The 26,614-nt window shown below is 40.3% G+C and overlaps 1 protein-coding gene across 2 annotated transcripts in view; it reads left to right on the top strand.

Annotated features, from left to right (window-relative positions):
• Positions 1-26,614, top strand: part of slc12a5a (solute carrier family 12 member 5a) — a 202,857-nt gene that overhangs the window by 122,952 nt on the left and 53,291 nt on the right. For both annotated transcript variants that reach the window (XM_004547594.5, XM_004547596.6), the window contains 2 exons: positions 19,991-20,091; positions 20,616-20,753. In XM_004547594.5, coding sequence (XP_004547651.1) covers positions 19,991-20,091; positions 20,616-20,753 — 239 coding nt within the window. The remainder of the gene's footprint in view (positions 1-19,990; positions 20,092-20,615; positions 20,754-26,614) is intronic.

The raw sequence follows: 26,614 nt of genomic DNA, 5'->3' as shown, positions 1-26,614 counted from the left end.
CACAGTATCACCTTAAAGCACTTGTTGCAGGCTGCTGAGTTTGCATCTTTTGCTGTGAAGTACAGCCAGACTTTTGACCGCTTCACCTTGGACATTTTTAATCTGTAGCTCTGCTCTAACTGAACGTACGTACCTGGCCCCGCCTACTATCCTGGGAAACGTAAAATGATTGGCTAGAAGTGTATCACAGCTCAGGAAAAAAAAAGCACCGAAATAAAGCACCGAAATGTGCGCTGCTTTTCGGTCTGGTTACTACCGTTTATGTCAGAACCGGTGCCATCATGGCACCGGACACCGGTACCCATCCCTACTCCCAGCTGCTTGATATTTCTACCGAGTGCTGGGACGTTTCACTAACTTGTACTTGTGAGTTTATAGGACAAAACAGCCCCAATGAAATATTCAAGAATTCTGTGTCACTAGCTGTTTCTCCAGGAAAAATGATGAAGCTTTTAAAGTATAGCAAACCTGCTCCAGTACAAGAACCCTGAAACCAAACCAGTAAAACAAACCAGCTTTCTGTTAGTTACAAAAAGCTGGATGGACAGTCTCTCCCTTCCGCCTGAGTACAGTCAAAGTGTGTCATCACAACAATCGTTGTTCAAAAATAAATAGGAAAAAAAGAACAACAACAACCCTGCATCGATTGTTGGTAGTGCCACTGACCTGGCAGAAATTCTCACAGACAGGACTACCCAAAATGGCGGCCTCGTTACTTTCCTCTTGATGTGAGTCCATTATATCTCACTGAGGGAGGCTCACAGCCTGCTGTGCCAGTCCTGTGGCTGAAGGCTGGAAGTTGGCAGAGGTGTCTTGTCAAATGCTTGACAATACGCACAACCATAGAGGACAGAGAGAGATTAGCAGCCTGCTGTCTGGGTCATGTTGAAGAGCGCTGCTACAGACGAGGGAACATCAGTCACACTGGCAGCCAGGAGAAAAGGGCTTTGATCATCATTTTGTCTTTTCTCATTGTGGCCTTTTTTCCCTGAAGTTATATTTAACTCTCTATTTTTTTTGTCTTACAAGAAAACTTTTTTTCATTTTTTTTAACTGCATAAACTTCTCCAGACATTGTCGTCTTTTCTGTGGACTAGCCCAAGAAGACAGAAGTAAGTGTAGGATAGATCTATGATTTTGATGAGCCTCGGGGTAGACAGATGGAGAATATATCAAAGGAACAATGTAATAAAAATATGTCTTTTACAATGGCAGGTGCCATTATTAAATTATTTTATATGTAACTGTAGAACGTGTATTTGAAGCTTGGTTTGGTGTTAGCTTAGAGTTTATAGGTGCGTGCATACACGCTAACACCTGAATGAAGTGCTTCCTTAAAGCTGTGTTTGTTACATTTGTGCACAAAATTTCAGTATGTGGCGTTGCATAGATATTAAACTATCAGTTGTGTTGCTTCATTGTGCAGTTTTATCGCGACAAAAATATTTTATATTACATTACATTTTGTTTGCAAAAAAATGACCAATTATTAAGAGAAACAAAACATTGTAGTTGAAGATTTCTGTCTGCTCCCGCATGGTTTGAATGAAGGACTAATAGAGTTTTCTTTACGTTATGTAACCCTCAAAGGATTAAACTCATCTTGTTCCTGTACTTGACTCGAACCAAATTTAAGGTTTCTGCAACTGTGCAAAGTTTGCATTGTTCCAGAAAAGAGTGTTGGCTCTGCAAAAGAGGAGCATTTTAATGGAAAATACACTGTTCACTGAGCTCTGCGAATCTATTCTGCCTCACTGCTGAAGATAACCACATATGTGACCCTGACTCTGCTTCAACAAAGTTCTTTTTTTTTCCAAAAGAATTATTTATTTATCTTATTTCTCCTGCCATATGGTTAGTTAAACTAAAAAAAACTATTGAATATGTAGAAACAATATGAGGGATATTTTTACCAAGTGTGAAAAATTGCAAACACATTTATTTACTTTATTCTCTTCTGCTTATCCAGTTCAGGGTTGAGGAGGGGCTGGGGAAGAGGGGTGCTGGAGCCTGTCCCAGCTGCCATAGGGCGAGAGGCAGGGTGCACCCTGGATAGGTCGCCAGTCTATTACAGGCCTAACACTAACACAGAGAGACAGACAACGGTTCACACTCACATTCACACCTATGGGCAAGTTAGAATCAAGTTAACCAGACTTCATGTTTTTGGACTGTGGGAGGAAGCCCACAGGAGTACCTGGAGAGAAAAAAAACAGAAAAAGTAGTGCCAACAAAGTGTAAAACTGTTTATATTACCTGTTCTTCCTTATGTTGAGACTGGAAAAATTAAACCATGGGAGGTGGGTCAGTGGGAGGACAGTTGTGGGAAGATGTCCAAACCTATACGAGTGAGAGACCTGACATTGTGGGCTGTACCTCGCAGAGTTGCTGGGATACCTCAGAGCTCTATATCTCAAAGACTATCTTTTATTCACTGTAAATGTGGTGTGGGCTGGAGAGAGTGGTGCATTGTGTCGGAGATGGATGGATCTCGATAGCAGCACATGTCTGGACTGAATGGATTCCCTTTGTTGATCTCTTCCTCAGTTTCTATCTCTGTTCTGTCTTCTCCCCTGAGCTCATATCCTGTACTCCATCTCTCCCTCTACTGCAGCCATTTTTCTTCCACAGCTGTAACAACACTTCAGTAACCCTTGCAAGCTTCTTTTATCTTTATCCCCAATACTCTCCCCATTCCTTTTTATATCGTTCCCACTTGAATGTGGTGTTGTGGGTACCGGGATGCTGGAGGCACAATCAGGTTGCTGCAGAAGAAAAGAGGGAGAAGAAAGACAGCTGGGCATCACCTGCTGGCTTGACAGTAAGAGATATGACTATGCTTCTTCCAAGCAGCTACAGCATAAACCAGCATATATTTCAAAACATCCTGACTTGCACATTTGTCTGTGTGCACAGAAACTACTGTCTTGAGGGATTTCCTCTGCCATGAATGAGGGGTTGTTCCAGACTCTCCCTAATGTCCTGTTCAACAGTGCAGGCCTCCCCTGGGTCTGAGATGGGAGACAGCAGACAGATAAGATGGATGGTTGTGGTCATAACTGTGGCAGCAGAAGGTCACTTGATAAAAATGATGACCAGAAGAGTGCTGCTCCAAAATATTGCATTCAGTCTGAAGTCAGGAGTTTATACCTGGGTTGCTGTAAATCTGTGGTCTAGGAGAAACCCAGGAAAAAAAATCTTCCAGCTACTTTTTCCTTCTTTTTTATACCCAACAGCTTATAAAGTACAGGAAGTTTTACTACAATACACTTTGAATCACCTTGTTGTTGAATTGTGCTATACAAATAAACTTGCCTTGCCTTGCCTTGCCTACAATCTGCGTTATATTACAGCTTGCGTTAAAACTCTTTAAATACTGAAATAACAGTGATATAAATACTTTTCTCTTAAAAATGTATTTTTTAAGCCACTTGACTGAAGTGATGAGCAAGTTTTGTGTTTACACATAGCAGATAACTTAAAAGAACCTATTTGAAAATATATCTTTAGGCCCTTACCAGCAGACTCTTCAAACAAACACAATTTGTTCCTATTTTTCTAAGTGAATATATGAAAAATGTCAATGATAATACAGCTTGGCAGAGGTAAAATAGCAAAATTGAGGAAAGAGTGTCTACAGGAGCAGCAGAAGACATGATGGAGACATTAGACAGTGATGTTGGGGATCTTGTCAAAATTGTGAATTTGATCCACCATGCAGTACCATATAGATGTTATCTGAAAGCAAGCAGCTTCATATGTCAGCACAGCAGTGATCAGCAACAGTTTTTTTCACTGCCACAGCAGTGGAAGTATAGTTGGATAATGCTCTTTGAAGCACATATAAAGAAGAGCTGTGACTGTCGTTCAAGGAGCCTGGAGAGCTATTCCTGAAGACCACTTAGAGAAATAACAAGAAGCTTGCTTAAAAGAGCTGAGGATGTGTTGGAGAATAACGGTGGTCATACAAAAAATGACTTTCAGATTTAGGAAGTTCACTCAGACAAAAGGAACAATGTGCAGGTGTTACTTTTGGATATGATCATCTCATATCATGAGGCCTTGGGGTCCTTTAACATATTTACCAAAAGCATAATTTCACAGATTTTTTTCTCATGTTTTCATTTTCTCAGTATCTCCTCATGACAGTGCACTGCTGACTCACACCTAGCCAGTTTCTGCTGTTAATTAAGGTAATATAGCGTTCTTAATGTTGCACGTTTTCTGACCATCACAGAAGTTCAGCTTTCTCTGAGGGTTGATAAGAGATGGGACATTAAAGAGCAAACAAGGAAAACTATATACTGTAGTGGTAATGTGTGAGCAAAAATAAAAATGTGCATGAATTTGTGTGTAAGTGGAAGAGAAAGTGTGCGTGAAGAAGGGCAAAGCATCATCAGTCACTGTCGCTACCCACTGCAGTCTCTGGCTCGGTGCCACACACACACCCTCAGACACACATGGACGCACAAACAAAGAGGTGCAGGATGCATAATTTATAGGAGTAATCAAAGGCAGACAAAAGCCTCAGTCTTTGAGTCTGCGGGCCCACCGGGATGCAGGTTGACGTACACACACAAACGCACTCTCGCTCTATTCAAGTGAACAGCAGTTTCTACCAGCCAGGCAAAGTCTATAGAGGGTAGCAGAGAGAAAATACAAGGTGGCAAATGAGAGGAAAAGGTGGGGGAAAAGTGAGAGAGAAACAGAAAGTAGATAATTTTTCACACAACCTCTTCACTTTGCTCCTCTGCCTAGAGGCCCTCTCTTACAACTTCCTCTTCCCTTTTTTTTATTAAAAAAAAAGCTCTGTCTAGACCAAAAAGAGACAGTACAGCAGAGATAAACTCCCTGCACATGTTGGCTATACTCCGTTTCATTCGCTCCTCTTGTTCTTCTATATGTTTTCTCAAGAGTGTATTTAAGGAGAAAAGTGGTTTTTGTGGCAGCTTGCACAAGGGAGACAAAATTGAGGCCTGTTTTTGGACTCCATAAATATTAATATTTTATAAAAGATGACTACCACTCATAAGATTTGAATATGCCATATTTAGCAATGATCCGTGCGCTTTGAAGACCTGGACTTACTTGTGTAGTGGGTTGTATTTTTGCATTGTGATAGTTTGTCTTTCTCTCTCTGACCCTCTCATAGAATACAGATATAAAAAGCTCCGCTTTTCAAGCTTTTATCTAAATCCAAACCAGTGTCCCATTTCTTTATCTTCCCATAACTAGAAATATCCAGTAAAATCCATCCATGTTTGGCAAGTTGAGCCTCAGCCTTGCAGTGGATCTCTGGGCAGACAAACAGACACACAAATAAACGGGCAAATGAGCATAGAAATGCTATGTTTCACATACTACCAGCAAATAACTGTGACTGCACTCAGCCACCCAGGTAATGCACCTGTGCTGAGGCACCAGATAAATCCCTAAACGCTTTAGCCTTATCTGCCTGGGCCAGGCTCAAGAAAAAGGCTCTTGTCTTTTTGTGTGTGGCTCGGTCCTTCTGTCCGTGTCCGTCTCTCTGTCTGCCTTTTGCAGTCTGCAGTCTGACTTCCCCCTATTACTTCAGTCGTTGAAGTTGATAGGCAATAAACCCAACTCATTACGGATGATCTCTTGCACCCACCTTGCTCCTTCACTTTCCCTCACTTTATATTTCTTCTAAAATGTCAGGTATATTGTGCTGAGGCAGGACTTTAAGTTTTACAAAGTGTAGTTGAACTTAAAGCTGCTGTAACTCTGAGTATTTGTAATAACAAATGCACAAAGAATGATGTGATAAACTCACACTGAATCTCTTACAGTGGTTACAGGGGGGTTTATTACCTTTCAGCTCATTGTTTTGATTTACTTTAGTACTATTACTCACTTTAAAATTGGTTTTGTTTAGTACTGTTGAACTCTTTGACAAAGTTGACATCAAGCTGATGAACATAATGAAGCATTTAGAAGCTGAAGAGCTTGTGTTTAATTCTAATACAAATTAATGCTAATAATATGCCATTGCTACTATAGACTGCACATAAAAGATGGACATACAGGCTATGGGCTAAAACATTTTTTGCCACAGATTTATAGAGCCAAGCAGTCCACAAACAGTTAACAAGCGGTTGTAAAACAATGGCGCCACCATTGCGACAAGTTAGCTGGTGAAATTACTTCCCTTTTAGATAGTCCACGATCAACTATAAGTGGTGTTATTGCAAAGTGGAAGTGTTTAGGAATTGCAGCAACTCAGCAGACCACGTAAAGGTCGCTGAGTGCTGAGTGCATAAAAGTTGCCAACGCTTTGCTGACTCAATAGCTGGGTTACTATGACCAAGTAGCTCCTGTAGGTGTAATGTGTAGGTGGCCCAGTACTTTCGTCCATATAGCGTAGGTTGTGGGTCTAAAAAGTGAAGTCAGTATGGAAATACCTTAAACATGCATTCTTTTGTATATGGCCTGCAGGGGGTAATCATGTTTTGGAACTTCAGTAAATTCTTTGCTAATGAGCCTGCATTCTCAGTTGCTAGTTTAAAGTGTTATGTAATGCAGCGTGATGATCATTTTTTTTAAAATATTGGTCAAATTGAGTGTAAAGCAGGGCATATCTTTCCTTCCTTTACATGTTTATTGTTTATTTAACTGCCCTTCAGTGGCAAAAGACCACTCTACAAGCTTAACTGAAGTAAAGCATATTTAGAATGGAAAACATGGTTGGTTGAGTGAGATTTTTCTTATGTGAAACTCAGGTCCAGGTCTAGCTGGACACATACTATAGAAGTTAGGCATTCATTACGATAAACTGGGTTAAAGGTTAAAGCATAGAGGTCAAACACTAAAGTTTAAGTCACGTTGATTGTGTGAAAACAGTGCCTAAGCAACCCAGGACTATCATATGTAGCCTAATGATTGTTTTTTTTTTTTGTTTTTTTTTTTTTTTTCCTAAATGACATCAGAAACAGCAGTATGCGACATTACGTGATGGCAGAGCTTCAGTTCATCCTTTGTCATTTTTTTTTTTTTTTTTTTTTTTAATAAATAGGACAGGGGGAATGAATGAGAGAGAGAGGGGGAGAGAAAGAAAGAAAACCAAAGGGGAGAAGAGACGGTGAGAAGGGGGGGGAAGAGAGAGAAAAAAAAAAAAAAACTCCTGGGTCACCTGTATGGAGAAAAAAAAAAAAACAAACAAACAAACAAACAAAAACAAACAGAGGAGACAGCAAACAACAAAGAGCAACATAATAATAGAGAAAACAAAGCACCATCACAATAAACTCTCCCCACCGCAGGGAAAAGGGTAACACCACCTGGGTCTGGGTGCAATTCCCCCCTCCAGGGGCAAGGGTACCTAGACCAGGTTTGTAGAGTACGCTTGGGGAGTGTGATTGTGCGTACAGCGTCTCTTTATGTCTGTCTCCACGTTGGTTGAGTGTGGAGTGAGTGCATATGAGAGCATGAGGGTGGGAATGGATGTTTGTGTCTGTGTGTGCCTGTATGTCTGTGTCTATATGTCAGGTTGGGTATCAGACGCCACCTCTCTGGGGACACCTCAGGCCCTCCAAGGTTTGGAGGCCTATCTCCACCCACCACCACTTCCCCTGCCGGTGGCGGACTCCCTCAGGTGTCGGTGTGTTGGTGGTTCTTTGTGTCTGGGGGTGGGCGTCCGGGTACACACCGGCTCACTCCTTGGCGGCCGCTTGTCGGGGCCTGGGGCCTGGGGCTCGCTCGGGCCCCTTTGGAGGTGGGGTGCCCCCGGCCTCTCGGCCTAGGGCTCGGTCACTCAGGCGCAGCTGGGGGCCGGCGGAGCTCACGGGCGCGTCACTGCAACTCCCCCTGACTTCTGCTCCGCGGCTGCTGGGCGAGCCCTCATCTGGGACTCTCCTCAGCTCTTACTGGGACAGTGGCGCGGCTGCCCCTCTGTTGGTCTTCCATGGTCTCTTGTGTTCTGGGGGCCTCTGGATGTCTGGAGTTTTGATCTCCTCCATACCCGCTTCACACCCTGGAGGACGGGGCTGTGCCCCCCCCACACTCCCTAGCAGATCATTACATGGAGAAACCTTTGGAATGCAAGCATGCTGATCCACACAGGTATGCACACATGGGTATTCACAGACGCGGACTAAAGCTTTCTTGGCTGCTGCCTCAAAGCACACTGTGCGCTGTCTATCTTGCGTGCTGCACAATATCGTTTATTACTTAGTAAATACTGATATCTATGACTAGCTAGTTTATTGTGATGGAGCCTAATGATTGTTGACTGGGGCAAACTGAAAGTGCTGTATGCCTGAACAGGAGTGTGATGGAGTAGTCTCTATGAGTTTTATGACCCCCGATGTTGTTGCCTTGCAAATAAGCTGAATGTGTGCTGCCATACACCCCATGATTCTTGCTTTATCTGACTTTCAGAGCATGGCGGAGCGCTTCGTTGCTGTTATTTCTGGCTGTGTTACATAATAAGTCTCTCATTCTGTTTCTTCTCATGTAGTGGTTCGATGATGTGCTGTTGGCAGGCAAATCAGCACCGCAGTACTAATTGTGGTGTATCAGAAATGTATAAAGATGTTTTAGCTCCAGTCTGCTGCTGTCAGGTAGTTATATTCTTTTGAAATCTTTAGAAAGTGTTTCCTTTTGCAAAATTGCGACAGCAGCCCTGAGCGGCACCACTGCATTGGCTTGAGTTTTGCTCAGTTGGAGAAGAAGAGCTTAGAGGCCAGCAGAGGCAGACAAACCATCTGGGGTTGTGGAAGTTTTCCCAGAAGCGTGAGCTTCTTTCATGCTGTTTGGTTGATTTGAATTATTAAGCAGCCAGCATGATGGTTGCAAACTGCATAAATAAAGACATGAAGACCTAACAAATTAACATTATGCTTAATTTAGGTGTCCTCAAAGGTAAGACTTGACCTTACATTATTTATACAATATTTTTTAAAGAGAATTTTCTCTTTATTTCAAACATATTTACTTTAGCATTACTTCTATATTTTCCAACAAAATGGATGGAAAATATCATATTTTAGCGATTTCTACATATTTTCTATATTATCGTAATTTGATCGTCTACAGATTTGTAAATTGAGAGTTGTGTGACTCAACGTGTATTTTTCTTTTCATGTTTCTACTCACCAAGTAGGGATCACAGATATGAGGAAGTATATTCTGACTAATACTTTATCATAAACAATTCCGATTACTTTTTCATCCTTGTCCAGTTTCCCTTTAATTTCATCTTTTACCTCTGAACTCCCTCATTATTATGCTGTCTTCATTTAAACTTTATTTTTATTTTTGCCCCAATATGTTAGGATGCTTTTCTCTGTCTGCAGCCTGTTCTGCTGACTTTGTTATTTCTCTTGAGGACAGAAAGAGTTTTGCAGAGAAGACTTGAGAGGTGAGAAAAAGGGCACAAAAGATAGAAGTGGGATGGAGATACTTGAGAAGAGGCCACAGGGATGCACTATCACACCTGAGAGGAGAGGAGCAGACCAGAGAATGAAATTAATGAGGAGAGGTGCTGAGAGAGGAGAGAAGGACGTGCCCTCCCTCTGTTGTCCTCTGGGCTTTGGATAGATTGCTTCCTCTGACTTGCAAGTGAAGGTGGGGAGGGATGGAGAATGTGGCCATTGCCAGGGGAGGAGTTGGGCATTCAGGTGTTAATTTGCACCCTGATTCACACTTCCAGCATTTCATCAGAGAGCTGCAGATTTGGCAAGCTGATAGCCCTGTCACCTTCCATCAGACCTAGCGATCACATAAACTATCCCTGCCATCTACTGTACAAGGCTTTGCTGCAGGCTATTGGATTCCCAACCCACTCTCTCTTCTGTTCTCTCTCGCTCTCTCTCTCATGCTATGACTCAGCCAAGAAAGATACCTCTCTCATCCTGTCTCAGGCTACTGAACCCTCTTGTCCAAAAATGTGCCAAAATGTAATAAAAGTGTGATAGCGCTTGGCTCCAAATCCAGACCTGGCACCAGAGCACCCAGAAGGAAATTATGTTTCCAAGTTAAATTGGTTTCCTGGCATGTGATAAGTTGGGGTGAATTTTTAATCCATGACCTCATGAAAAAATGTCAATCTCCCAGCTGCTATCATGCCTCCCATCCTTCCACATCCTTTTCCCTTTCCACTCCCATCTGCTTTTGCTCCTGTGTCTTTCTTCTGGCTACGCTATGCTTAAAAAAGTAAAAGATAGTAGGTGTGAGACACCTTTGCCCCTCAACCAATTACCTCACCAGGGTGTAATCCTACCCAACCTCAACTCTCCTCCCACTCGATCCTTTTTTTCATCTCTTTGCTTCATCCCTGTCGCCCAGTGAGGCTCCATCGCTCACCAATTACAGCAGCAATAGGCAGCTAGCTAAAGCTTCTCCCACAGCCAGTTTAATGCATGCAGGAGGCATGCAGTTGACTAATAAGACACAAGGTGTTCCTCAGGTGGTAGACTGGCTATGGAAGAAGTCGGACAGCCAGGCTCCACCCGGGACTCAGTGTGGCTGGCTTTACATGACTAGTCATTTAGTGCGCCTCATACCAGGTGAACCCTGACTGATACTTTTCTTTTCAAGTAAACAAACTTAACAGCTCATGGACAAGAAAAGAAGTTAATGAACAGCCACAGAAGGTTTTAGTTCAGAACTTAAAACACTCACACAAGAGTAAACATAGATGGGTAATTAAAACTTTAGTGTGGAGTACACTTATGTTTGTTTTTCTTCTCTGAATATAGAGAAAATGGCAATAAATGTAAATTGAATAATTAGCTGTGACTTTTGGCTAAGGGACTTTACAGCTACTGTGCTTGGTTCCCACTTCATGCTACTTAAAGGCTAAAAAATGGAAAACCATAATGCTTTTGTCCTGACAAAACACGATGTCCGACAGAACTGTCGTGGCAATGTTTAAACCCACAAATCTATTATCTAAATTGATTTCACACTGTAGAAGTGACTGCCTTTGTGCCTGCCAGCTTTCCATTTCCTGCTATCTGTTGTATAGAAATTCAAGACACTTCAACAAGGGTCCTGAAATGTTTTGTAATCTGTGTTTTTGTGTCAAATGGGAGGAGACTCTTATCCGTTTAATATTAAGGCTAGAGATTATTGAGCGCTATGCTATGATAATGAGAAGACAGAAGCGGAAGAATAAATTGAATTCTGTCACCGAACGATAAGATTTTTGTGAAAGTAGCATTAAGTAAGATTTACAGTGTAAAAAATAGTTTCATTTGGCATTTTCTCTGCATCATTTCACAGTTGAGTCTGGCAATTGTCACCTCCCGGCAACATCTGCGTATCCTCCTCTTGTCAAGATATTCCTTTCATCGACCAGTCATTGCAGAGATTAGCAAGTAAAGAAGGCAGGGAAGGCTTAGTTGCATTTGACTGTCAGTCTCCTCCTGTGTACAATCACCTCCTTTGCATGATGCCAGATAAAGAAGGTTCTTTAGGGAAGGCATTGCAGTGGCCTGCCATTTAACAAAATTAATCCTGACGTGCACAGCTACGGGGGAAGCAGCAGCAGCAGGGGGAAATTGGACTAGATTCACCCATTCATCATCAGACATCGACAGAGACATGCGCAAGAGGCCCGGTCAACACACTAAAAGCTGCTATACGCTCTCATGTACATGCTCAGGCATCCTCCTGCCTCTCTACGCTCGTAGCCAATCAGCTACCATCGGTTTAGGAGCCAATCAGGAGCGAGGATCTCGACTGGAGATGTTGAGGGGCTGAAAAGAAGTGACTGTGTCAAAGTCGTACCCTGTGAGGCAGTGCTGCATTAAAATTCATACAGAGCTGAGGCACCAGACTGAATACTGATCAGGGTCCTGTCCTGCAGCACAGTGAAGAAACAGAGTAATTTTACTGTAGATTTCCACAGTTGTGTTCCTTACATGCATATGACCATAAAATGCATCACAGAGGAGCGAAGCAGCAGGAAGAAAGAAGAATAAAGGCACCGAGGGGAGAGTGGGAGACACAGAGAGAAAATACAGAGCATGAGATCCAGTTATACAAGGCTGGTGTGTCTCTGATGTGGTGCTGGAGTCATGATCGGAGGGAGGAGAGTGAGAGAATATCTATTTATGACAGTGTGTGTGGGCAAATGTGGTCATGTACCCATATGCTGCTGCTATTTATTCGTATGTACATTATGTTTGCACTCATGAAAATGTCTAATGCATTTGTAAATGCAGTTTTTTGTTTTTTTTTTAAAAAAAGGTATCTTGGTGATTCTCCCTGCCATCTCTGCAGTGGGAAAAGGAGACAATCAATAATTACATTATGACCTGGCAAGCGTGGTATTTGCAAATAAGTGCCTGTTGGGATTTAAATAAATTAATCAATCAGCCCGTGTAAAGGTCTTTAACTGTTTTAAGCATTATAATCGTTTGTCATATTTCATCCATATGAATTTAAATCCTGTTATCATGTTAAAAATTAGTAGTCCATATTAGTGATTCCATGAAAATGATCAAATTTAGCAAAATGGGATCATCCCATTTTTTCATAGCGGGATACGAAATAAATAAATAAATAATTAAATAATTAAATTAAATAAAACAAAGGCAGGAGCAGTTTAATAAGTGAGTTAAATGGTTAGGTCCAATTATGGATGGATGTATCAGACCAACTTTATTTATTAAATATTTTTTTAATAACAGCCACATAGATGCAAAATGCATGAATTAATACACTGAAAGTAATGAAAAGTGGAAAAAAACCCAGTAAAAAAAAAAAGCTATAATGGAATAAAAACAAAAAATAAACAACTATAATAAAATTTCAAAATCTGAGTATGTAAACTTCATTTTACTGTCTCCTAGTAAAAAAACGCCCACAGCAGCAGAAACACTAGTTTGGCGCAGCAGTTAAACAGGCGACTGGAGTGCAATGACCCGGGATCGAGACCGACCTGCAGTCATCTGCTTTGTGTCTTCCTCTGCTCTTTCTCTTATGTCTATCTTCACTACTACACTGTAAATGAAGGCAAAAAATCCCCAAAATACCAGTTGGTTCAACAAAAATATTAATTGAAAACTTCATCTCAATACAAAACTTGCACTTACATGTTGCATGAATTATAAATATTTGGATATATTAATATGTAAAGAAAATGTTAAAAAGGCAAGGCTGACAGAAGCATGAATAGATTCGCTTTGGTTTAACGTGCCTCTGCTTTATGCTAAAAACTGCTTTAAGCCTTTTTGGGTCATTTTTAGACAAACTTGTAATTTCCATACAGAATTGCACATGGGTGTGTTTGGGTACATGTTAAATCACTGTCAATCCTGATTTGACTGGAATTTAGATTAAAGTGACCTTAATCCTTCACCTGACTCCACCCAGTATCCACCAGCTCTGTCAGCAAGCAAGAGAGAGAGAGACATATCGCTGACTGCCAGACACGAATTAATGCCTTACTGTAGTGACATTCAGAGAAGACAAGAGAATCAGTGAGTGAACTCATGACCCGCTTGGATTTGGCGAACCACCAAGGAACAATAGCAGGGAACCCAGCCAGAAAATCCAACTCATCTTTCCTTTTTTTCTCCTCTTTTTTTTTTTTAATTGGTTGTTTCCAACCGACTAATTCCATTTGAATCCCTCACTGGATGAAGCGTTTCACTCTGGATGCAAATTAAATGTCTGTGCAAGCACATGTACTCACTGTTTATTCTGCTGTGAGTCAGATTGACTGCCAAAAAGATGGTCTATGTTTACTTTCATACATGCAGTAGCTGTGAATACGTTTTTGGATGTGTGTAAAAAGCCTCATTTTTCAACAGCACCGGGGTAGTGTGTGTCCTTATTCTCACATATAATGGCTGCAGTCCAGCCCAGACTAAGATTAATTTGAGATGCTACTCTTCTGCTGCTGTACAACAGTAGTTAGTGCATATGCTTGGCTTAGACCCCACTATCACATATACACACACTTGCCCATTCAGATGCACACACCAATTCAACAAGTGGTCCCAGAGCCTCTGTTGAGTCAGCTCCTCCAGAATCAACATCCAGCTCTTTGGCTTTTCCCCCTGAAGTTGGTCCTCAGAGAGAAAGAGCAGTATGGCAGCTTAACACAGAGCAGTTAGAGAGAGGGAGAACAACATGCACTCTAAGTGAGAGAGAGAGGGAGTAGTAACTGTGACTGTCACCACCTCAACACCATACAAGGAGGATCAATAAAGCAAAGTCAAATAGCACTCACTGAGCAGTCCTCTGTGGCTCTGTTCAAAGATCTGTTGGAGAATTGCATTGTCCGAATCAGAGCAGTGGACCAGACTTCCACTCATTTGCACCAAGTTATATTTACACTCAAACAGTAGAATTGTCCTGACTTCTCTGTGCGTAGCTCATCCTGGCAGACAATAGAAAACAGAGTCCTTATTGAATATAAACCAGGGGGATGGTGCTCTCATATTGCAATACAAGTGATGAACTCTGTTTCTCCGATGGTAAATGTGTAAACAAATCTCTAATGGACTGGATTAACCTTGATAATCTATTCATTCCAGTGTCTCACCTGCTGACCTGCCTGCTTTTGTAACTGATTATTGATCAGGCAAAACAAAGCATTTGTGAATATCTATTAGGGCATGAAAGTAGTCGTCTAATACTCCATATCCACAAATGATGAAAATCATCAGTTCTCAATTAAGCATCAAAAATGTAAGTAAACAAAAAATGCTCATCAATATTTTCCAGAGCTTGCTATTTCAACCAACACCGTAAGACCTGAAATTATTTTCCGATAAATTAAATAAATTGTATTAAAAAAAAAAATCAATAAATGCTTTCTATAAAGTCAATAATTCTTCAATAGTCTGTCATGATCAGAATTTGAGTCAAACTATTGTCCCTGAATTTGGCAATGCCCAAAATGACTTAATGAAGAGGCTATGTAATGTACAGCAACCTGAAGATAGCGGCCTTGCTCTACATAATGTTGTTTTGAAATTGCTACGAACATATAAAACAATTCTGTTAAAAAGTAAATCGCATTGATGGTCATATTAGTAAATAAGGTACGAGTCTGCTATGGTAACAAATAAGAAAATAAGAGGAAAAAAATCTATAAGAAAAGTACATAAAGGAAGGTTCAGTGTTTTTATTTTGCAGAGGATTTAGAGTATGATCACATGCTCTGTGAGCAAAAGGCTCTGGATTTTGACCACAGATAAGGAAAGACTTTGATAGTGAGAGCCATTGTTGAACAGATCACATCAGACTGAGGAAGGATAAGCTGCTTGGGGATGCGGTCAGAGCAAAACTCTTTTGGGAACTGTCATTCTTCCCAAAAAATAGTTTCCATCATTCTTTTTGATGATGGAGTTTTAAGTATTAGACAATGAGGAGAAATGAGCCATGTAGAGATAAATGACACGTTAGAAGAGCTGTTATGGGCACATTAGCCCACAGATGTACAACTGTGTGTGTGTGTGTGTGTGTGTGTTTTCCCCCCTTTTTTTTGTTTGAGTTTTTTGGTGTGTATGTGCTTTAACCCGTCAGAGTCACTTCCTTACTATTATCTATAATAAAGAGCTCTTAAAATTTGATTTCTGAGATTTACCCTCATCATTTTTCCGTTATCCACAGGAGTAAGTTTGTGTAATGATAATTTATAGTTCTGAGAAACCGGAAGGATTGTGTCGTGTGGTTTACATCAGGAAATGGAACATGGCTTTCAGGCTGAGACGCTAAGTCACGCTCCCATCACCTGGCTGCAGCTGTTTGACTCATGATTCACCATCGCTCTTTCATTCCTCATCTGACAAGTAGCATTTGATCATACTGACTCAGAGCGGCATTATAAACCAGACTGTATTTGCAGCTATAGCTTCCCTTTCCAATGTCAACTGTCTCATTTCTGGTATTGTTTATATGAATACCAGTGAAGGTTCAGTGATTATAGGAATTAGTTCTTTGAAATCAAAATCTGTCTTTCTAAATAGCATAAGCACAAACTGCATATATGTAAGACTGGAAAAATTACAATTTAACATAACAGACAGTGTCCCATTTACAAACCTACATTGTGCATCCAAACTTTTATAATCATCATATTGGGGTTTTTCCTGCAAAGATACATTTTGGGTACCTCTAGATGAGTTTTACTCCAAGTCAGATAAAAACATAGTAATTTCTTAACTCACTGTATTAATTTGGTTTCTGTTTAATGAAGCAAAATATACATTTAATTTTTAAAACCAGATTATCAGGAATAAATGGAACTACAGATTTCTGTCAATAAAAAAGAAAGACATGCCTTTACAGTATGCATACAGTTACCTACAATAAAAATAGATACATTAATATAAAAATGTAAAACAAAAAAAAAACACTTGTCATGTCTATCAGCAAGGAGGATGAGGAGATTTAGACAAACATAAAGCTGTTTAAGGGAAAATGAAAGAGAGAAGATCTGTTTTAGTAAAATATCCCTTGGATTTAGAAAATTCACATTTGATTCACATTTGTTGCCCTCGTTCAAACTGGAAGGTTCAAAATACAAAAAATCTCTTTCCAGTTCAGATATGGTGTGAGCACCATTTAAAGCCATCACATCAGTTATTTACTGTCTATATTGTGCAGTGGATTGTGGCGAAATTTCTGGCTCTAATTTTAAGATCTTTTTTAATGATGAAAAAATGGAAAAAGTAGCAAATAAATGTACTGTAAAAGCCAAAAGTGTTTCAGCTCTAAATCAAATTTGAATAGAAAACAGAAGCATTTGAAAGCAACACCTGCTGTCACAGGCACGTTAGCATGAGCAAAGGTAGATGCCGCAGGCAGAGGAGGTTTATAAAATATGTTATCTGAAGTGTGACATCATTATGAGGTTGCCAGTTGATGATGTTGCCTAGTAACAGAGAGAAGTCCCCCAACGTCAAACTCAATACTGCACTTACCCAGCATCATATCAAGCAAGTTTGATGTTGAGATGGGCGACGAACAGACAGATTCATCCGTGTATTAGTCAGACTGTGTATTGTGTATATGTGTGTTTGTAGATGTTTGTCTAATCTCTGCTGGGCACAAGAAGGCTCATTTTGTTTTGTCTCAAGCGAGGCACAACACTGTATCATCCTGATTCGCTCTGACAAAGTGAAAATAAACCAGCTAAATAATCCACATGCTCTGAAAACTCTCTGTTAGATGCTCCGGCCTCCTTTTAACCATAGTGTATGTTTTAACCTGGAGGTCAAAGTGAGCTGAACCTTTAGTGCTGCAGAAGCTTTTACATTTTGCAGCAGCAGACGTGAGCGTCCCTCTTTTTGCATCTCCCTTTCTCTCTCTGCGGGTTCCCATTTCAGATTTGGCTGCCTCGCCTTTGTCCTGTCTGAGCCTGTATCGCTCTCTCTTTGTCACTGTTTACTCTTGCCCCATCTATCTGTGTCTCTCTTCATCTTCTCATCAGTACTCTTATTCTCTCACTTTCCATCTCTTTGTGTTAACCTCCCTGTGCTCTTTTTGTGCTCCGAATCTTCATGCATGGCCCCTTTTCTCAGTGTCCCTGTCTACTGCTCCATCTCTGTTAGAACAGTGTGCCGGCTGTTAGCGGTGCCCCAACGTCATGGCACATGGCTGCGGCATCTTGGCTATAAATAACTCGGTCTCGCAGTCCAAGACAGGACCGAGAGCCAGAGGGAGCGCAATCTGCTGTCTCCCTCAAGAGATGCTCGAAGGGGAAGGCGCGAATAAGATGGCTCACTCTGCACTACCTTCACCACTCAGAATGCAATTATTTTTCTAGAGAAGTGCAAATTTCTGGTGACCAAGCATTTCAAGTACGTAGCCAAAACAAAGGTTAGAGCAATAAATATCAATGCATAATGTAAACAGACACCTTGAATTTTCATGAAGATGTAGGATGGTGCTAACTGTGCTAACACGATTACAAGTAACCGTCTGGAAGGTTTATCCCTTTTTTTTTTGCTGCGTGTTTCCTTCAGAAAGAAAATGTCACTCTGCAGTGTTGGTGACATTCAAAGGTTTGATTGATGACTGCAATATATCAGTCTTTCACACATCTCTGTCGAGTAGCTATGTTTGGATTGATTTACGGGTCCACACAGGATTTTAGTAACTTTCATTTCATTTGAATACTAGAAGAAGAGTGCTACATTGTAGCGAGCGACACTGATAAGAATTAATTGATGCCTGTGCCCATCTTTATGTGAGTCCCGTCTTTATTGATCCCTTTATTGAGTCCTGATCAATGTCCTGTATACACGAAGAAAGTTTGTATATATGTGTAACTGTGTGTGTATTTACTTATATGTGTATGCACATCAGTCTGGAGAGTCAATTGGTGTGACTCTGCTTACTGCAATAAAGTCCTTATGTCTGGTCCATTTTGCAGCAGTAAAGATTACTTGTCACCAGACCAAGAGGGTCCTGTTTCTGTCTTGATCCACTGGAAGTTTGACTGGCAGCTTTGGTTTTGTCATTTTTCATGATGGTTACCACAGTGCACACTGTATGGTTGCTGACCATGTCCATCCCTTTATAGCCCCTGTATTATATGGCTCCGTTTACAGAGATAAAAGTCGCAAACAATAATAACACAATTAAAAAACGATATCAATAGTGAAGCATCTTAAAACAGAATAAAAATAGATTAAAAAACCTAAATAACAAAAGACTGATTGTACATTGTACAGATTTTCTGATGGCTGCTTCCAGCAAGCTCAGACCATCTAAAACCGGTTTCCCTAACATAACAATGAGTTCACTGCACTCTGCAGTCACCAGATCACAATGGAAAACAGCACCTTTGGGATGCTGCAAATCTCCTGTTCATATCTCCATGATACGAACAGGAGATTCATACCATGGATGCGCAGCTGACAAACCTGCAACTGCTCAGTGATATTATCATGTCAGTATGGACCAGAATATCTGAAAAATGTTTCCAGCACCTTGTACAATCAACAATATTAAGAATTTTGGCAGGTCTGAAGGTAAAAGTGGGTCTTAAGCTTATAATAGCAAGGTGTAGCTACTAAAGTGTCCACTGTATCTATTGTGAAGACCCAATCAAGGTGTTAAAATTGTATGCACAGAAAATAGTATTTCTTCTATCAGTTCCATATCATACAATGAACAGTCAGTTGAAATTACACCCAGTAAAGTTTTGTCATAAACATAATTAAAAAAAAAAGATTTTGGTCCTTAAAATAAAATCCTGCTGCTTTGAGGGAGATGTCAAGAAAGTGTTTTATAGGAGGCAGTTGCTCGCGGTATAAAGGGAAAAAATAGATTGAACACTGCCTGAGGTGTACTGAATTTTCAAATGTCAATTAGAAATCAATGAACTTCTTGATCTCAGATAATGAGAATCAATGAATGTGCAAAGAGCTGGATGCTTCCCTCTCACTACACGTTGTTTCGAGGATTTGTTTGTTCTGGCCCTATTTCTGGGCCTGTGAACTCGTAGACAGAAGCTTTTCGATAGAGTCATGTTGCCTTCAGCGAGCTGTCACTATCAGGCTGATTCTACAAGTCAGGGGGTTTTTTTGTTCAGGGTAAGAAAAGCTGCCGGGTTGTAGACCATTTTTTTGTGTTTGCGTTCAGAGTTGTGATGTTGTTTTTCAGTGAGGTGAAAACACTGGTTGACACGTCCAGGTTGTCTTCTTCCTATGGCCATATGGAATACATAGCACTTCACATATTGTCAATACACAGTCCATTAGGTATGCTTCTCTTGCTCAGCATTTCTGACTGCTTCAAGGAGATGGCAAGCTTTCCTTATCAGACGTCCTCTGCTTTGAGCATTCTGTGTGTTTTTTCTTTATTTTAACGATAAAAAAGTATTTATTCCAAAAGTCTACCTATTTTTAAAAGTTGTTACTTTTAGTTGTTGCAAAAAGGATTCCTTTGACATCAGGAATCTTTTGTCTGACTTGTGCATTATCCTCTCCCCTAACATGCTCTTTGTCCTCTGCTTTATTTCAGACCACTCTAAAAGTAGATGTGTGTTTGTTTCTTCCAGGAGACAGTAACCCCAAGGAAAGCAGCCCCTTCATCAACAGCAGTGATGCTGCCACAGAGAAGACTCAGCAATATGACCGCAAGAACATGGCCCTGTTTGAGGTATAATGCAATACTCCGCATACACACACATACGCACATGCACACATTGATTTTGTTAACACACACAATCAGATGCGATGGTAAGAAGCAGGATACACTCGTTTTCACAATTCAGTGATTGAATAGGGGCTCTGACATCGATTAATGAGGGTAATTACTGTGTGAAGGGCATGTGGGAACCTCAGGTTAAAGCAAGAAAATCTCAGAGTGGTGCAGGATTGAACCTCAATGAGGCAATTTGCCTCCGCTCTGCACAGATATATTTACAATGTCTTCTCAGTGGGATTTCTAGATTGAACAGGAAAAGGGGGTTTATGGTGTGCACACTTGTTTTTGTTTCAAATGAGCTGAAATCCACAAAAGAGGATAGCAAGTAGATTAAATGGCTTCTTATCTGCAATGATCTATGGAAACAGCCACTAAGTGATTGGTCATTTTATAGAGTTCACTTGTTTGATTGAGATTGTTAATAATATTGGCTAAAATGCTGATTGCAACCTTCCTGTCTGCTTGTTTTTCTGCAGGAGGAGATGGACACCAGCCCCATGGTGTCATCTCTTCTCAGTAGCCTGGCCAACTATTCTAACCTGCCTCAAGGTAGCAAGGAGCATGAGGAGGCTGAAAACAATGAGGCTGAGTCATCACGCAAGAAACCTGTTAAGGTATTTATCTTAAAAATATATGCACTGAAACATACAACAGATTTTATAGACAAATAAAGTACCAAAGGTCAACTACTCTAAGAGAGTACCATTCATTTAATTTTCATGGAAAGCTCAAATGTACCCCTGTTAGAGGATCAGCGTTTGGAAGAAGTAGATGAAGAATATTAACAGAATTTGTTAATTTGTTGATAAGAGTACTATATTTAGTTGTATCTTTAGTTTGCATCTGCCTACGTAGCTTATCAAGTAGAAGTTACTCAGCCTGAAAGGCACTGTGAGAGCAGCACCGTTACATCAGCTAGGTTAACAATGCTTAGCTAATGTTAATGAGGGGAAGCAATGGTCACAGAATGAACCAACTCAGGCAACCAATTGTAGCATTATTGTGAAATATATGTCTGTGAAGGCTCTCAGTCATCCAGGTCATCGTAGTCTAAGGAGCTTGGAAAGAAAAACGCCTGGACTGTACAGTGCAGGGACGAATGCCCAGACCTCTACATTGGAGAGACCAAACAGCCACTTCACAAGCGCATGGCACAACACAGAAGAGCCACCTCCACGGGACAAGACTCAGCAGTTCATCTGCATCTAAAGGACAAAGGTCACTCTTTTAAGGATGCCAATGTTCACATTTTGGACAGAGAGGACAGATGGTTTGAAAGAGGAGTGAAAGAAGCCATTTATGTCCACTGTAAGCAACCATCTTTGAACAGAGGCGGTGGTTTACGACACCAACTCTCTGCCATCTATAATCCAGTTTTGAGATCCCTTCCCAGACGCCTTAACGCCCACTCACATCCTGGGCCATCAGGAAATCACATGATAGGGTGGGGCCAGGTTTCATAATGAGCTCACCCGAAACCCTGGTTGATTGTGACCCACACCCGTTTTCACACCTTGGCTCATGTGATTAGGTAGAGGATCACCAGAGGGTCCTTTGTCCCTCTTTGGGGGGAAAACTCCTACTGGGTTTAAATCTGGGACTCTCCACCATTTAACCTTAGAACTGAAGAAGCTTCTCGGATGAGAGGTGAAACGTCTTCAAGCAACTTAAACAAGTCCAGACGCTTTTCTTTCCAAGCTCCTTAGATTGTGAAATATAAGCATGTACCAAGGTTAGCCACACTTTCACAAAGTCAGCATTACATACAAACAGTAATTAGGGGCCAGTCCCTGCTATCGTCGATCCAAATACCCTTGCTGCTGTCTCTGGCACTGAAAAATGGTGGAACACACAAATTGGTCACTGGATTGGTCTATACAACACGCTAACCTATACAGTATGGTAAGTGCAAATGCATGGGAAAACAAGGTTATCTCTGTGATGCAAAAGGTCATAGAAATGTTGTCACGAGCACAACACGAGAAAAATTTTATCTGTGTTTTATTTAAGAAGATATATTCATCAGAGACACCTTTTAAAGTTGCTATAAGTGTTTCAGTTCATAATCAGTGTATTTGTATTCTTAGTTGTATTGTTATATTATATTTTTGTGTATTTTCTCTGGCATATTTTGAGCATTTTTTGCCGCAAAAGGCAATTATTGCGTCAACATGTGACTCCGACAGAAGCAAACACTAAATGGTAAAATGTGGATTCAAATCGACTGTGTTATAACTGAGCTGCTCCATTAAAAGTGCTTTATCTGGAAAAAGCTGGATGTAATGTGAATGTGCTGCAGCGAGTGTAAAAAACTAAAACTGCGTTATAAGATCAAGACTAGTGCATAGTAATGTTTATAACTCCTGATGTGTTTATCTGTTCTTTAAAGACTATAAGGAATATATTTAAAATGCTTAAAAGAACATAAATGTTCAGATATATTTGTGTGCTGCATCTTATTAGTTAAATGTTACAGCAATAACAGTGTACTCCAGTGCAGAGTAATGGTCTTACTGGCTGCAGTATAAAAACTAATGTTGAAATGATAGTGTAAGCTGTCTTCAAAAAATGGGCCAGGTTTTTGGTTATGAAAAATTATTTCTTCTTAAAAAAATTACTAAAATTAACTTCCACTGACTTAACTCCCCGCTCAGTATGATGCAATGTGCACAGATAAATCTTTTGCCTGTGGATTTACATTTGCAGCAGTAGAATTATTTATGGCTCTTCCTGGTTGAAAAACTCGTTCAACCAGAAAGGACCATGTTCCTGTTGCCAGTGGATGGTCATTAAGTGTTACCAAATATAGAGCTGCAATTTACATAAGATCAAATAATGTTTCCCCAACAGCACAGTCTTAAATTGTTTTGTTAACACAGTCACTGGAGAGCCTGAATATCTCCACCAGTTTAGGACTTGCCAATCATTTTCTGTTGATATTATAAATCCCCGGTTCATGTTATGGGTTTGCAGCTTAAAAGCCACTCACTAATGAGTTCCTTCCATATCATCCCATGATATTTTCTGCCGTTGGTGTCGAGATGCCAGCAGGAAGTGGTTTACTTTTCTGGCTTTTTCTCAGCACTTGATGGACAGACTGCTGCATTATTAATCCTGTGGGAAATTATGGTGTTAGGTATGCAGTGACAAGCAAAGCTGAAACTCAATGACAAATGATAATTTGTGAAGGAGCTCATGCCAAATTAGGACAACAGACTGATGGAAAGTGACACGTGTTAAGATATTTCACACCAACTTTTGAAAGTTTCTGACTTCAGAGTTAACCCACATGAGATAAAACACACATTTAAAAAGTGAGACGCTACAGCAGTGACAGTTTGACAGCTTTTCAATGACCTTTGACACTGTCTGTCTTCTCGTGTGTCCAATCAGCCTATCTCTCCCTACCCTTATATATTTGCTTCTATCCACTTCTTGTCTTCCTTCCTGTCCTGTTTCTCTGTCACTCAGGTATTTTTTTTCTTTTTAACCTTGAGAAAGATCAGTGATGATGACATGAGATGCCAGTTCACCTATTATATCCAATTCAGTATGTACTTTTCCTGCTGTGGCTCCAGATGATTCCAGCATCTAGGTATAGAGCAGATCTGGGAAAAAGAGTTTAAATCAACGGCAGGGATAAGTCTAAGAAGAGTAATACATCTGTTTCTTTATTCATGCTTGTGTTCAGAAATCTGACACCAGATTGAAATAGTTACTGTCTTACCAATCGGTGACCCCTAGCAACCACTGGTCACCTGTGAAAAATGTGTATTCCCTGACTGGTTGGTGAGTGATTACTGGAAGTCGCTGGGTGAAATTGGTCGTAAAGAAGTATACAGTGCTACACTAAAAACCTCATTGTAATTCTTTGGCTCATTAGCACATTACTACAGTCACGCATCATTTGCATGGAAAATGCTGATTTGTCTATAGACGCTTCCCAGCTGCTCACCGACTTGTAGTGAAACAGAGAACACAGAAGCAAAAGATATATTATTAATCTGCAACAAACATGTTTCAAAATGCACAACTTTTATTTTTGAATTCAAATTTTGTCTAGAGATAGCCAGCAACCACTCCCCAACCGGTTGGAGAACAAATCATTTCCTCACGTTTTGAGCTCAGTGTCTTCACCATCATATTTGTGGCATCCATTTATGTCCCTTTAAAGTTTTCTTGCCTTTTTTACATTTTAACTTTTTATCCAGCTCCATTAAACTTAAATGTGTACAGTATTCTATTTATTCAGTGCCGAAAAACCTTCAGAACATTCCCAGCAGCCCCGCTTGCACTTTTTGTTTAGTGTTAGTAACCTATTTTAACATGCTAACTAAACTCATGTGGTGAACATGGTAAGCATGGCATCAAGTAAAGATCAGCATTTATTCATGTTTACAGTTACACAATGACATTGGAAACAGGTTTTTATATTCCATGATGATCATAATTTAACCCATATGAGCAAAAACATTATGATATAACAGTTTTCTTCAAGTGTTATCCTACCATGCAGGCAATTGTATTTTATTTAGTTATGAGATGTGAGGCTTCTGCCTTCAGCTTTTTTACAGTTTAAATCACATTTAGACATCAACAGCAGCCTTTACTTCCAAACACAATTTCAGAGTGTATTGAGATAAGCCACAGACCTCATTGTGGACAGTTTTCACTGGGACTGCTGTCTGCTCATGAAAAACACCCAACAGATCTGTTTATTATCAAGATCAATGGGGCAATGTTTCTGAAAACAGATGTAACTATGCCTCTTACTGGTTTCGCTTATCCTGTTGGAAGCAGCTAAGGACAACAACCATGTACACGAGCCTAACATGCCGTCACTCTTGAACTAGTTGACAGTGAGGTATTGCCACTTTGACCCAACCCTCCCAGTTGTTTGAAATGTAAGGTATATTTGTCCAGCTGTCTTTGGCTCAGATATCACTATGGTATAGCACTAATCTCCCCCCGTCATCCGAACTCCTTCAATACTTGAATTAGTCTCCATGCTATACCAAGCTGCTGGTCCTCCAATCAGTAGCCCATTCCACAGGCAATCTCCCCATCGCTGTGAGAGGCTTTTCATTAAGGCAGCCTGTAGCGCTTTATCGCTCACACAGCGGACTCAACCCTCCCAAAAAAAATCACCTTCCCTCTCCATTTCTCGCTTCACTCCACCTACCGCTCCCTCTGTCTCCTTTATCATCAGTCCCCCAAGTTAGGATGAGAGTGAGTTGTGGAAGAGAGAGACAGAAGCGGTAGCCTTTTTGTTCAGTGTGAAAACCAAGATTAGAGATTTGGATGGCGTGTGACATGAGGGATCAGGCTGGAGGTCACAAAGGTTAAGATGGAAACCAGTCAAAGCTAATCTTCTCTGACTTTACCCATTTACAGTTTTTTGCAGTCACTCTGGTGCATTTCTCAGATCAGAATTGAATTTCAACACCTTCAAATCATCCAGTCACATCATAAAAGCAGGTTTTAAGTTAAGGCTGCTGATTCCTATATTATCAATTATGTGTGTTCTTTTGATCAAAAGCTATTTTGACCATGTGAAGTGGTTCATTGGGTTTTCATAATTTGTCAAGAATTTCCTACATATTTTGTTCGACTTCTCATTTGGAAATACAAAAGGCAATTCAATATTGTTTTACAGCTCTGGATACAAGCACAAAGGGGGAAAACCAGGAATATTATTGAAATGTAAACACCTGTTAGTTACAACTTTAAATGGCAAATCATAACCAGATGAATGTAAAAGATGGTTGTTTTCTGAAGACTCAAGCTAAGGATTTTCACCCTCAGCATGTTTGTGCTTTAAAATCAGATGCCAGTGTAGATGTGACTGGGAAACCAAAATGACAGTATATATTCATACACTAGTCACTTGTGAGTCACAGTGTGTATTATGCCTGCCCTAGAGCAAACCTTGGTCTGTGTTCTTATTTAATTACCATAATTTTCAATTTGACCATAATGTTGCATAATGTTATAAAAATGTTTGACACTATCAATTATAAACTCAACAATTATTGATTATGTAATTTTGCAGATCTTAGCAATATATATCTATTAACTAAAGTTAATTCACATTAATTAATTTATTAATTATAAATGGTAAACTGTTAGTGTTACAACCTGATTTTCAAGTTCCAGATTCCCACCAGCTTACAGTAGCAACAGATACCTTTGCACCGCAGCACATGGAGAATCTGGTGATATCTCATCAAGCCTCTGCAGGCATCTGCTGTGATATATATCATTTTTTTAATGTGTCACAAAGATGTCAACCAGTTACAGTAAAACCAGTAAAACTACAAAGGTGATTTGTGATTCTCCAGCAGAACTGTTGCAGTCGAGGCCCCACATGCAGTAATCTGAAAGTCTGCACTGTTTAAATTGTTCTATGCCAGACAGGAAAAAAGAGCAGCCTTGTCATCAGATTGTCATCAAAGAGGTTGTTTACATCAGAAAG

This window comes from Maylandia zebra, linkage group LG5 (assembly GCF_041146795.1).
Source record: "Maylandia zebra isolate NMK-2024a linkage group LG5, Mzebra_GT3a, whole genome shotgun sequence".
Classification (NCBI taxonomy): Eukaryota; Metazoa; Chordata; class Actinopteri; order Cichliformes; family Cichlidae; genus Maylandia; species Maylandia zebra.
This window is presented reverse-complemented; position numbering and strand designations above follow the sequence as displayed.